At 29.2% G+C, this 14,682-nt stretch overlaps 1 protein-coding gene across 1 annotated transcript in view; it reads right to left on the bottom strand.

Annotated features, from left to right (window-relative positions):
- The window catches only part of LOC129222299 (calcitonin gene-related peptide type 1 receptor-like), a 52,921-nt gene extending 38,496 nt beyond the window's left edge, over positions 1-14,425 (bottom strand). Inside the window, exons 1-2 of the mRNA XM_054856786.1 lie at positions 14,346-14,425; positions 3,293-3,447 (exon numbers count right to left, since the gene is read on the bottom strand). Coding sequence (XP_054712761.1) covers positions 3,293-3,447; positions 14,346-14,378 — 188 coding nt within the window. The 5' untranslated portion in view covers positions 14,379-14,425. The remainder of the gene's footprint in view (positions 1-3,292; positions 3,448-14,345) is intronic.
- Positions 14,426-14,682: the final 257 nt, after the last annotated feature.

Here is a 14,682-nt window from a genome sequence, read left to right as displayed (position 1 = left end):
TTTATAATATAATTCAAAGTTGTAGCTTGTGAGCCATCTTTGAAGCATAGTGTTCCAAAGGTAGTTCATGTATTGAAGCACACAGTCTGCGAACTTGAAAATCTTTACTTTTATAAGTCCATTTGATCACTGCCTTTTTTTAAAGACTTGCGCACACATTTTGGGACCTTATGTACTTATAGGTTATTAGATAAAATGTCCTACACATTGCGTTCAGGCTACCTTTTTCCCGCTGTAAAGGTGTGTCACGAAATGCCTGAGTTTCTAAACATGTTCCTAACAAAGCTATTTATAAAAAAAGATCATAAAGAAAACGAAACATGAAAATTATTTTTATTTCCTTTTGTGCTTCAGTAAAAGAAAGGAAGCACGAACGGAAGGATTCTTCTACGCAGCAATTATGTAGGAAATGAAAAAGCTTGAAAAGTATTAAAGAAAGGAAATTTCTTCCGTTACTTTCTTTGAACATTATGATTGCAAAACTTCGAGAGCTTTATATTTACGAAAAAAATTTACCGAGAATCATAACACTCTTCCTGCATAAATATCAGTCCTTTTTTCAAGCGATAATCTCAAACGAAGTAATTAGTATCAATATGAAAATTTAGTTATGTATAAAAAGAAAGCAAGATATTGCGCGTGCAAACATATACCTTGCATATAAGAATATTAGAACTCAAAACATCCCCCGACTTATTATTTGAAGCTTCGATTATCCTGCACACCCCTATGGCGCAAATTTAAAATTAAAGGCTATTGTCACTATTGTTACTGCAAATCCAAAACTGACTCGAAACAGAACATAAAAATGTATCACAGTTTTTTCCCCCTTGCGTGCTTTTTTTTCTTTTGTTTTTCTTTCTTTTTTCCCCTTCATTTTTTTTTCCTTCTTCTTTTTCAGTAATGAAGAAAATTATTGATCTCACTCCTATTAGAGCCTGACGTAAGGGTTTCTTTTGCATGTGTGATTGGCTTCATCACATGACGCATTATAATTTTTTTATTTTCAGGTACAAAAGTTATCACACAACTTTGATTTTATGTTAAAATTCATCGGACGTTTAAATCTGTTTTTTTTTTTTTTTTTTTTGCCTAAAAATTTTCAATTATTTCAAGAGCTACAATGGTCTTAAAAAAATTAAGTATCTTTCAAACTTTTACTCAATAAAATGCGCTATTTCTATTACAAAATTATAGCAGAAATAAGTACAGACCTTAGTTTGTAGTATCGTTTCAATATAAAACCATCCAAGAACGTATGATAACTCCGAAAGTTGCATATATTCCGATCAATTGGCCCATTCAAAATTTAATAAAATATCTGAATGTGATTTCCAATTGTTTTAGAAGTTTGGATGGCGATAAATAATGAAGTTGACGAATAGTTTCGCATTTTATTGAAGCTTTTAATGTAGTAGTATTTTAACCGTCATTCATTCATCAAAAGTCACCAAAATTCATTTATGCTTTGGATTATCTTGAAATGTATTAGAACTTTTATTATTCGTTGTCTGAATGTTCTGTATTAAACATTTTGCAACAGGTTAATTCTGTTGGAAATATGAATGGCGTATGTGTGTGTGTAGGAGGATGCGTGTGTGAGTACACGCGCGCGTTTGTGTGTGTGTATATGTGCGCGCGCGTGTGTGTAGACGGTGGTGTGTGTCTGTGTGTCTGTGTGTGTGTATGCGACAGTGTGTAGGCATGACGCAACCTGGAGACTGTTTTCGCTAGAGGAGCAGTATCGACGGTGGTACTGCAGAGGAGGGCGAGGTGTGGGGAATCAAATCATAGGAACGTCATTTAAAGGTCAAGTGAGAACAATAAGCAATCGTGATTGTTCAAAAAAAAATATATTGGTAGAAAAATGCGATGTTTCATGTTAATTATTAAAGCAAAATGTCGCATGGAAAGCTTTTTAAAAAGCTCCAAGAAGCAACTTTTTCCCGTTGTTTTCTACTTAAGATAGCAAGGATTGTTTTGTAGCTATGCCATATAGTATAGCTCACCGCTCATGCGGGCCATTTGTGGAACACATGTAAATGATCTTCAGTGTAGTCGTATAAGGTTGTTTGTGACCTCGTTGTAGCAATCATCGATAGGTTATTTATTTATTTAAGCTAAGGTTTTGTTTATTCATACAATCCACAGTTATTTAGTACGATCAATTTTGTATTTCAATGCTTCTATAGTAGGGGAATGTGGGGCAAAGTGAAATAATTAAGATAACTGAGCTTTTTCAAATGGAACAAATTGAAAATTTGTTTCGAAAATTGCAGTACGTAAAGAAAGAACATTGTATTTTTTTTTTCTTAAACTTGCATTGAAATAGTACTATTAATTTTTGGCAGTAAATTTTCGCATAAAAAAAATGGAAAACATTCACCTTTTTTTTTCCATTTAGCAAAGTGAAAAATGAAATATTTTTGCAATAAATATTTTCTATTCGATTATAAAAAGTACTTTTGATCAAATGATTCAATAAGTAAAAGATTGAATGAATGAATGAGAAGATACTGAAAAAAATAAACCAATAATTGAATAACTAAATAAACTAATGTACGTGGACGTATAAAAAAGTGAATAAATAAGAAATTAAGTGAATGAATGAAGAAATATATAAGTAAATTACTGAATTAAGGTATGTTAATAATGTAATTAACGAAGAGATGTAAAAAATGGTAAGAGATGTAAAAAATGATTGAATAGTTAAACGAAATTAAATATTTCACTTTGCCCAATCCACTTTGTCACTCATGTACTTAACTAATTATATAAAATATTTAAAATACAAATAAGAATAATATTAACTGAATAAACACTGCATCGAAGATCTCAAATAATACTTCAAACGTCAATTACAAGTTCTTTATCATTTAATAATGATAGAAATAATTTTTGACTTACAACAAAATATTACACTATAAGTATCAATTTTTGAAAATTGCTTGTATTATCATGTTCTATAATTTTCAAAGGTAATTTTTTCTTGAATGAAATAGACAATATGTGTTACTACCTAGGTACACTATTACTAGATAGGTGGCGCTAAAGGCGGAATAAATATTTCACCATTTCACTTTGCCCCTCTATTTTACTTTGCTCTACATTCCTCCAGTATAATATGCTGTACGAAAATTAAATACAAGTCTTAGCCTGCCATTAATTGCATAATTTTTCAAGCATAAATTTTAATTTATAAAAATACAGCAAAGCAGACTGTTTTGTTATTAAATTATTTACTTTTTTTAAGATAAGACAACTTTCTTTTTTCTTAAAGAAGCTTTCTTACCTGAATTTGTTCTTGAATGCTACGGATGGCATGTATTTATAACATCGAGCACAAGTGTCCATCAGGAATTGTGTGTACAAGAGATACATCCGCCTTTCCGTCCGACATGATATGGAATATTCATTAACTGTAGTGATGTTAGATCTGACCAGACCCTGGAAAAACAAAACGTGTTGCTGATAACTTAAATGACGATAATCGTCATCAAAAAAGCTACCACTCGATGGAACAGCATTGGAAAAAAAGAATAGCTCCAGAAAAGAAAATGTTTATATTTAAATTTGCCAGAAAGTCTTTTTTTTTTTTTTACTTTTTAAATTCAAAAATGAAACATGCAACGGTAATAGAATCTGTACAGATGAAACAAAATGCAAATCTATAATGGAGATTTCACCATTGCTGTTTGGAGGAGTTAAACAGGAGGGGGGACTGGTTATTACAATTGCAGTCAGTTCCCGATAGCTCAAAATCCTCAGGGACCGACTAAAACGCTCGAGTTATTGGTAGTTCGAGTTATGGGAAGTTTCCACAACAGTCGCAAAAATTCGAGACCCGATGAAAATTTTGAGATAGAGGAATATTCGAGTTATAAGCTTCGAGTTCATTTTTACACTTGAAATGTCTTTTTACTTACATATTCTTGGTACAATGCTCTGATTAGTTACTTATATGATATTTTAAAAGATGTCGTATACGCGTATCGATTTGCCCCCACGTGGAGAAGATTGATACACTTGAGGGTTTGCGGGAAAAAATAATTTAAAAAGAGGAATAATATTTATAAGGTATACATAACATAATTAAATGCGCATAGCATGATAGTGTGTTTTTGCCGACTCAAAAGAACACAGTGAATAAACTTTTAAAAAAAAAAGAATGAAAAACATCGCAACTTGCCTAATACTCTTCTACTCTATAGCGAATAAAAGACTTGATTTTCTGAAAAATGACTTCATTAAACACAATTAAAGCATCTTACGTAGGTACGGTACAGTGTAGAGCTTTGAAACAGTTCCAAAAACAGCTATTGAGCATGATCTAAATGCCCCACAAACGGTTTTTTACAGGTTTGAAAATGCTATCAAAATTGAGTAGGCGTTCTATTTGCTTTGATTCGATATCCCTAAGCTTATTATTTTGCTTCAGACTAGAATGTAGAAATAACAAGTTCAAACGTTCTAGTCTAACTACATCAACATCTAAATAAAGGTACCGCTGACGAAAATTTCGAACTTTTGAATTTTTCATGTTTGTAAGATGCAACCGACACTCGAATACATAGACATTGAAATTTTTCCTTTTAACATCACAGTAGCCATTACATATAAGAAAAAAAGACTTACATTTGAATGAAATAGTGTGAAAAGTTGAAAAATATGCATTTAAGGGCTAAACAAAAAGAAAGCATTTCCTACATTATTTTAGAGGAAAAAAGTACATTTAAAAAACAAGATTATTATTTTTTTTAGTTTAAACACGTATGGCATCCGAAAGAAAAAAAGGAAATGTGCTAAAACCGTGTTCAAAACTCATTATTTATGATGTTTTTGGAACAAATACGCAAAATTACGAGGCTGAGAGCTCACAACATCTTTTTCTTTTTCTAATATGGTTTAAAGTACGTATAGAAAACTGAAAAGAAAGCTTATTAATATTCCGCTTCGTGAAAACGTTCTATATTTACTTCTTACATATGCATTGAATATTTAATCATATGAATAACCTAATATAAAATTTTTTACATAAAATAAAATATTAGATTTTTTTCCACAGTTTCACTAGCTAGGATGTACACCTTAAAGATGATTTAAGCACAAAAACAAATATTGATTATCCGAGATTTTTTTTTATATTTTTTAATAGCATGCAATGGCAAAATTGTTAATTTAAATGCAATTTTAAAGGATAGTTTGCGAGCTGAAAGCATAAAAACATTTAACGTTTAAAATAATGTTTAAAAAAAATCAAAAAAGCTGAAAAGTACGAATATTCTCAAAATAATATTGTAATTTTAAGAAAGCAAATCTTTTAATAACTCACATAAATAAATTTACCGTCTTCTGCTTTAAAACAGAAATTATGCTGTATATTTCTTTGCAACAAGTGCAAGAGACGAAAAATTTCCCTAAGGATGCATAACTTATTTTTAATTGACAGCGTTTACTGATGCAAATTCATATTATTTTAGCATTTTTTCACTTTTTTTCCTACATGTCTTTTTTTCCTTGACCTTCTTGCTTAATTATTAAGTTTTATTTATGTAAATCTGACATTTTCCAAGGAATTTTTGAAAATTGCTCTGTAGTTTACTGAATAATACTTGTATTTTATGTTTTACTTTTAAAATATTTCGTGTAAGCACCTTTTATAAAATCTTAATTTGTATATCAACGTGACACTGAATTCTTGATAAACGTTAAATAAACGTTAAATGTTTTTATATTTTTCCTTAACCCTCGTCTATTTTGTTTTCTTTAGCGGCATATTGTAGGGTATCTTTTTCAGCTTAGATTTAAAAGTTGTTTTTGAGTTTAAAATAATACTACTGAAAAACAGTCATAAACACATCTTATCCTCTCCGAATAAAAGTAGCGAACTCAACTGAAATAAATAAATATAGTTCAAATAAGAAAATTCTTGCAAAGCTACAGTATCCAGAGCGAGCATTTAGCCCAATTTTGGAGCTTCGTCAATCTGGATGGACCGTAACTAAGCGGAAGGCGAAACACTTAATAAAAGCGCTGAGCATATTTGGACACTTGTCGATAAAGATATGTTTCGCAACAGTGATAAATCTGCATTTTCCAAACTTTCTCGCAAAGATGCATGATTTTTATAGAAAACAAGGGAAATCCCGTGAAGTCCTAAAATGTTGACCAGACATTATCTGCGACGTTTGGGGATTCTTTTACAGTGGGTGAAAAAAACACATTAAATACACGTATTAAATCACTATCTTCGGTCTTTTTTTTTTTTTGAAAAAGTAAAAATCAACAAGTCTCAAAGTTAAAAAAAAAGCACTTGCATCTTTTTCATATTTAACAGGCACAGAGCAAAATACAAATTGCATCATATTGAAAGCACAAAACCGTTTTACATGTTTTCATATCATTCACTTGTAAATATCCAAATTCATTCCGTTTGTTAGCAAGAAAAACTGATCAATCTTTCAGAATTGCTCCTCATACTGTATAAAATCCTACAGCTGACTGAGATGCAACAGAAAGTTAGTCGGTCTGAAAAATATGCCCCATGCCACAAATATTCAATTTTAAACATTTTCTAAGTTAAATGCTACACTTTCATTGAATTTGTCGTGCGCTCATTTACTGTTTTTTTTTTTTTTTTTTTTTTTTTTTTTTTTTTTTTTTTTGTCGTTTCGTGTTATATGAAATATAATACGAATCTCTTCCTTTCATTGTCCTTTTTTCGTATTAAGCTTGAAAATGACCAAGTTCATAATACTTCTTGTGTCGTCAAAGAGAGCCTTTAATTATATCCTAGAATGTCATAACCTGACTGCTTTGAATGGAGAAAAAAAATCTCTGCACTGTCTAGACACCTAGACGGCTATTGGAAGTTTACCTGGATGCATGTCTTTTATTTAATTTAGTATTTCTATGGCTAAGCTTAGGACTTTTTCTTCTCAAAGTTTAATTATATTTCATTGTGTTTCAATTATAATGACACAAAAAAGATTCTAACGTGATTTCTGAACTTTTTTTTTCGCTCAAACCAATGTTTAACTAGTAAATTTTACAAATATTGATCAAAGGCGAGTCAAAGGTGATCACAGTCCAGCTTTGATTTATGGAATCTGCAATAAAATTCGTTTTTTAAATTTCGTTTCGTTTGATTTTTACTTGCAAACGGCCTTTACTTAGAATACATGTCTCCAGTTTAAATGCAATCATTTAAAACATAAGTTTCAGTTTCATTTTGTTGCTTTAAAGTAAAGAACTTTTAAAAAAATCATAGTTACAAATGTTTTACAGTATCTTTTTTTTTTTACTACAACACACAATTTGATTGTTTTCCATTTTTCAAAAATATTTTTTCCTGAAAGAACACGTTTGAAAAGATGGAGTGAGGTTTTTTTCTTAATTTTGGCTAATTTTCTATCTTAAAAAAATAATCTTAAAAGATGTTCAGTCGCTGTTTTCATTTTCGCTGGTGACGTCACAAGTGAATAAGTCACTAGGACTTCCGGATTAAATGTTCAGAACATTTTCCAAACGTAAACAAATGAATATTTTACTAAACGAATAATTCTCAATCTGCTGTCTAGCATTTTAATATAACTAATAAAATACACCAGGGCATGTAATCAATTCAAAATCGACATTTTTTTACTTGTAACGGTGTTGTATTAGGCGTGCGATATTAGCTGTACTATTAACGTATGTCACACACAAAAATTTGCTGACATACTCTCTGTTCATTAGCTTATGCAACCTGACCTAAGCATAGACAAAAACAATATATGGGTGATTCCCCAAAATTCTAACAATTTTATGTCCCAGTAGCCTAACACAAAAATTGTTTAACTCAGAAAGTGTTTTAATTTTTTAATAGTTAGAAGTAACTTATCTGATGTTATTCTATTTTTATTAAAACAATAACTCATTTAGATTTTTTTACAAAAATTTTTAAATAACCAGAAAATCACATTTTTGACGTGTCCCCAGCCGTTTTTCAAATGCACTTGAATTATTTAAAAGTTTTATATTAACATTCTACAAATATAATTTATAGTACAAAATTAATCATGCTTAAAGGTGTAAAATAGAATTCTTTACATAAATTAAATTATATAAATCATTAACGTACATCATTTTAAACTTTGTCTCCAGGCTTCATGTCATTCTCTGGTCCTAGGAATGAGTTCAATTATTATAGATTAAAAAAAGGAAATTTTGATTTGACGTGCTACAACACTGTTTATTATCACCATTTTGTTAAATTCCTTGAGTATTAAGTTCATATGATTTGTCTGCTGTTCTTACTATAACTTTGAAGTTCAAAAATGGGTATGAAATATTTTTGATCTCATTCTCCTGGACAAAATTTCTGTGTTAAATAAAATAAAAATAATAATTCTACTCATAGTGTGTAGTTGAACTAAGAGGTTAGAATCGAAAAATAACATTAGTTACCTTAATAATAATCCTGGGCTTACGCAACAGGAAAATTGTATGGAAAAATGTCATACTCCTGTCCTAAAAAAAGTGTCATACCCCTGTCCTTAAAAAAATCACTTTCCTAGCATTATTTCTCAAGCACTGGTAATGCATCCCGTAGAATAGAAGGATTTATTTCTAATACATTAGTTGGAAAATAAGATTGATTGAAAAAAAGAAAGTTAAATTTGGCAAACGATAAATAAAAAATGTATCAGTGCAATAATTCTATTTTATTTTATTTTATTTTTTTTTGTTCGCAGTAATCGTTCCAAAAGAGATGTATTGGTTAGATATTTGTTTTTCTAAATGTTGCTCGAATAGGTTAGTGAAGTTGCTATCAATTTCGTAGCTTTAATAGTAAAACATTATTTATTAATATTGCTGATTCCCTTTTTGTTTTGTATTTGTAATACATGAACCATAAAACAATTCGCAGGTAATGAGAAGGTGACTTTTCTTTTTGTAAATTTTATCATGCATGGCTAACTTATAGAAAGTTCTAATGTAGAAATCGTTTTTTTTTTTTTTCGTTGAAATGAATGTCCGTTATTCGAAGTGTAAGCTATTCAAAGTGAATAATATGAAAAAACCTATGTGGGAATTGTACTCGAAGAAATTAGGGATGTCCGTGAAGGTAGGTTTTACATAAATTTTCTTTTGTCATTTAATAACCATTTTTCAGTTATTTCTTTATTACTATAGTTACATCTTAGATAACCCATGAAGAAATTTATTTTATAACTCTCTTGGTGCTGCTTGTCCGTCTCTTGCTGTATCAAAATTTGACCCCTTTTTTGAAGGTGTAACATAGTTAAAGTGAGTTCCCTCTATTTTTCTCTTAATAAGTTCCTTACAAAAAGTATGATTCTTTTCAGCATTTTATTTTTTTTTTTTTAAATGTGATTGGAAAATGTCAGGTTTTTGGAGAATCACCCATATACATATGTATTTGAAAAAATAAAAATCAAATGCACTTTTAAGTTCTTGTTTGAACTCATAGTGCAATATAGTGAGCTCAATGTTTTCTTGCAAAAGTACGTTTTAGTGTTTTTTATGATCAAAAAAAAAAAAAAAACTAAATCAAAAGTTTATTTCAAATTAATAGAGGTATTTTAAGAAACTGTCGTGATGGAAACATTTTAAAAACTTCTTTAGATATTTACTTTTTTATGAAAACTTAAATCAAACGAAATACATTCTACGTTCTAATTTATCCTAACGTAAGTGATTATTTTGTCAAAGGTGTTTTTTTGAAATTGTTAATCAGAAGTTGTGTTCTTCTTCTCTGCAGAGAATGACATCTTTTTACTGCGTTCATTGCAAGAATTTTTATTTTTGCAAAGATTTTCATTTGAAATGTAGCTCAACAATTAATCTTATAAATAAATTTCTCCATTTTCTTTTAGAAAGAGAGGGTACAATATGCATAAGTAAAATCGAATTTAGAGATAATATTCGTTTCCAGCTTTTAAAATATCTTAAATTTGAACAAATAAATAATTCAAAATTTATTTTAACTGGATGAGTTAAAACAAAATCCATAGGCACTAGTAAAAAGTAACATTTTGTTTCAAGAAAAAGGTTCATACATGTAAAAATCCGCATACTAATAGTTAATAAAAACATTATAGCTTCTTTGAAACATGAAAATTCATTTAGAAATACGAATATAAACATTTAAACATAAAATTTTAGGTTAAGTTGTTATCAAAGGGAAGAACTGGTTGATACTTTAAAAATATATTCAAATAGAAATGTTAATGCATATAAATAGCCGTTTGTCTTTTGTTTTTTCTAATACACATTTATTTTATTGTTATGGAATCTAGTTTACATAACTTATTAAATCGGCAGTTTAAGCTCGATACAGCTCAAATGCAACTTCTTACACAAGTTATAAATTTTATATCGTTCCACGTATATAACATATAGTTTCGATTTAAAGGAAATTAATCATTTAAATCGAAACATATAAAAGAAAATATATTTTTCGTAGCTTAATGCATTAAAGATGATATAAAACGTGCTTTTAGCACTAATGTTAAGTTTAATATATTTTAGATACCTGTGAAACTTGTACTGAATTATTCAGTAGGTTATTAATCGACTGGTTCATTTTTAATTTAAAGCTAAGTTTTTTAGTAAATGTATGTGGGAGCCATTTTCGTTCCGGAAATTATTATATTTAAGCCCCAAGGTTCCAATGAGTGCAGTACATATTTCTCAAAACTGTATGTTACGTTACTAGGGAGTTACGAGGAAGTATGTTTTTTCTTTTGCAAAATACTTTCCTTAGTTAATTAACCCTGTTCCACATTATATATATCAAAGCCCTTTTCGCTTATTTTGATAATGCTAGCGTCGTTGTACTATTAATTTGCCAAGGCTTTCAAATTCTAGAATTTCTAAGCCAATTTTACTTTAAATGACAATTTTCTTTTCGAAGACATCCTATTTTATGTATATGTCCAGAGTCAGACAAAAATTACAAAATTTTTAGGCACGAGACAAATTATTTCTCAGAATTCTTATACGTTTATCACCCTGAGTCAGCAAGAATTATTTGCTAGGCATTTTTTAGTTGTCCTGGTAACCTGGTTCTTGAGCTTTGAGGAGCAATAAACATGTCTACGTAAATACCAAATCATTTACATTACGTCCTTAAGTTACAATATTAAAATATATTTTCTCTTTTAGATTTTATTATTATGACTTACGGCTTCAGTGGACACATTTATTTTTTCAATAATTGATCTAGATGCCTAAAACTGTGTGTGCTTGTCTATTTTTTATATCAAAACAATTTTAAAAAATGGTGAAAAACAAATGAATGCTTATTCAGAAATTTAAAGTTAAAAAAATAAATTTAAACGAAAAATTCACAAGTTTCAGATTGATCCATGAGAGGCAAAAAAAAAAAAATTTTTAACTTTGAATTTCCACTTTTTTTTTTCAAATATTAGGCATTACATTAATTTATGCATTAAATGTAATGTATCATGGGACAGTTTCTAAAACATGACTGAAAATGAAAATTTATGCTAAATTTTCAACAAAACTATAATCTAAATTATTAGAATGTGTTTCTAAAGTTTTACTATGATTCGATAAATTCCAATTATATTATGGTGCATGGAACATTTTGAGTTTATGTTTTTATGTAAATAGGGACAGCAGCGTACACGTGCTGCAAAATGTAAACTAAGGGGCGTGATCACGGGTGCACAAAACAAAACTATCCCCTAATTTAATAAATAATGCAAGAAATGGAAAAAAAAAAAGTTGTCCTGTATACAGTAGCTGATGTATTATTTAAAAAAAGGCTGAACATTTTCGATTTTTTGCTCTATTTTCAGCATTTTTTGGGTCCACTATAGCCTTAATTGAATATTTTGGTCAAAAGCTAAAGAACAAGGCTTCTTACATGAATGAATAGTTACCTAAATAATAAGGAAGCAGTCGTGTTTTTAAAGAAACCCTTTTATAAGCAGTGGACTGCATGATTTTTCCACGTTACTTATGTATTTTTCGCAGTTTTGTGAGCGTAAGAAAAATACTCCCAGCTACTTGCCGGAAAATGCAAACTTATTTCACAATTTATTTAAATAAAATGGAAATTTATCCTCGTAAGTGAATATTTCGGAAGCGGTTATAGAAACTAAATGATAAAAAAATCAATCCCGCATACATAAGAAAATATTCAGGTTGACATGTGTCTGATTCGTAAACTGCCTTCTTTCAAACAAAATCAAGCATATTTGATTGAAGCTCTGTAGATGTAAAACGCAGCATTTTTTTAGTCGTTTTATACTCGCAATATAAGAACTTTTGTATGTTACTTTTTGAAGATGAGTTACACATGTATTATTTTGCTATTGAATCATGAAGTATTTTTGTTGTTTTGCGCATTTGAAAAGATAAACCTTTTCCTTAAAAAAAAAAAAATCAGTTTAAATGAGATAGATTTTTTATAGCCTATTATTGGAAAATACCTATTTTAGTGTAACATGTCTTATAATTCATTTAATCGATATGAGAATATTTTGCTAATGTCAAGCAGCATTTTTACATTGCTTTAAACCGGTAAGCAGTTAGAGAACTTTTAAAAACCTATCGAAAACTGGTATTAAAAACGTCCATGGCATTAATTCTGAAAAGAGAAATTTTGAAATGATTCAAAATTTTAATTTGTTGTAAACTGTGCGGAAATTTTGCGTCATATATAAAGCGTCATCAAACATTTTTGAAGAAAAAAAAAATCTGTGTAATTATAATAAATTTCAAAATACCTGCTGTTATCTGTTTGGATATTAACTGAATTGTTACAGTTTAAACTGCAACGCTTATTTAACCATATTCAAATCTTAACCACCTGAAGATAGAAAGTATTTACCATTTTCTTTTTTCTTTCTTGGTTCTAAGTTGTTTTATGGCTTTCTATTTTCTTTCAATTTACATTTCAACTAAGAATATTAAGTGACAACATTTTTTAAATTTATCATTTGAGGCGCTGGCTAATATTAGATAGGAGAGTAAAATTTTATTACTGCGAAAACCAGTACTACGAAACATCCATTATAGCGTAATAAATACTATTTTATTCTAAATTAGATTTCTCTTATTGATATTCCCCAATTTACATTTTACTGCAATTTTAGTTACTCGTAAATAAAATTGCATGTTTGCTTCTTAAAAAAAACTATTTAAATCTCTTTTTAAACTAACATTAAATATTACTGTTTTATGGGAACCAAGTTTAATGATCTACTTGATAATAAAATATCATAGAAAGAATTTTTAATTTGCATCGAAGTCCTTATTTTCCACTGATAACTTTTTCTCTTCTGAGCAGATATGTTCAATCAAAGGTCCTGAAACTGCTTTAGACCTCCCTCTAAGTGCTAAAAAAAGAATCATCAAATTCGGTTCCCCCAGGAAGTATTTATTTCAAATATGCATCCCTTCTTCTGTTTGTCTGTCCATCTGACTAGCTAATTGGAACTTTACCCCTCCCTCCTCATAAAATTAAATAAATAAATACTGAGAAATAATACTTGAGCGAATGGTGTTCAAAATAGTGTAGTGAGAGGGACGGGATGTGATTCTGTCCGCCTGACAACCTATCTAGTACGTCTTCTTTGTGCAGCTTTTTTTTTTTTAGTAATTTACTTTGAACAAAACATTTGAATTACTGTACTGAGACACCTCTATTTCTTCAAAAGTTTATTTTATATATTTATCTGAAAAGCATTTTGTTGAATTTAGAACCAAAACACGGCATTAAATGCTACCTAAATGTTTGAATCCTATATAAATCCTGGTTTAACAGCCACATGTGATTCGAAGAACATTTAATGTAATGAGCTGTGACGGAAAACTTACATAAAAAAGAAGTGATGTTCGTTTTAAAGGTTCAACATCTACTTGCATGATTATTCAAAAAACACCAATAGAAAAAAACTCTTTTAAGCACTAAAAATTCGTTAAAATTGCAGAGTTTCATAAAATACTTCGTAATTTCTTGTTCTTGAAAAATCGTAGCTGCCAACGGTACACGTACATACTCTCTCGTGATCGCAACTAATACTTATATTTTAACCATTAGCTTACTAGCAAGTGAACTCGAGGTAAAAAGTAACACATGGTTTATATGATTTACAGTATTTCAAAACTGTTCAGTCGAACTCTTTTTTTTTTATTTCAACAATAGGTAAATGATTTAACATCAGATTAAATAACTACTTTTACCATCATTACTAAAACAAATTCTGTAAAACTTTCGCAATAGTTTGTATGAAAACAAAATAACAGTGCTTTTAGTTATTTAGGCATGTTGTATTTAAGTAAAAGATTAAAAATTAGTTACTTACTTGTAATGACATGATAATTAAAATTGGTAGCATGATTTAAATGTCTGATCGATTGAATATATCCTTTGTTTTTATCTTTCTACGTAGCAACTTATCTTCTCCAATAAACTACATAAATCCATTAAGCTTCTTTCAATGTTCAATGCAAGGAAGAGTGCCTGAAAATAAAATATAATTTTTAAATTGCCATAGTTCGTAAGGTTCAAAAAAATATGTAACATTTTTACGTAGGAATGATTTAAATGATTTAAGCCTCGTTTATTGTACGTCTTTTACTAATAAGGTAAATAATAAGGTAATAAAATTTTACTACTAAATAAAAGATTTTTTTATTCTA

Source organism: Uloborus diversus, chromosome 5 (genome assembly GCF_026930045.1).
Source record: "Uloborus diversus isolate 005 chromosome 5, Udiv.v.3.1, whole genome shotgun sequence".
NCBI classification, from domain to species: domain Eukaryota; kingdom Metazoa; phylum Arthropoda; class Arachnida; order Araneae; family Uloboridae; genus Uloborus; species Uloborus diversus.
The sequence above is the reverse complement of the archived record's forward strand: the minus strand, read 5'-3'. Positions and strand labels throughout refer to the sequence as shown.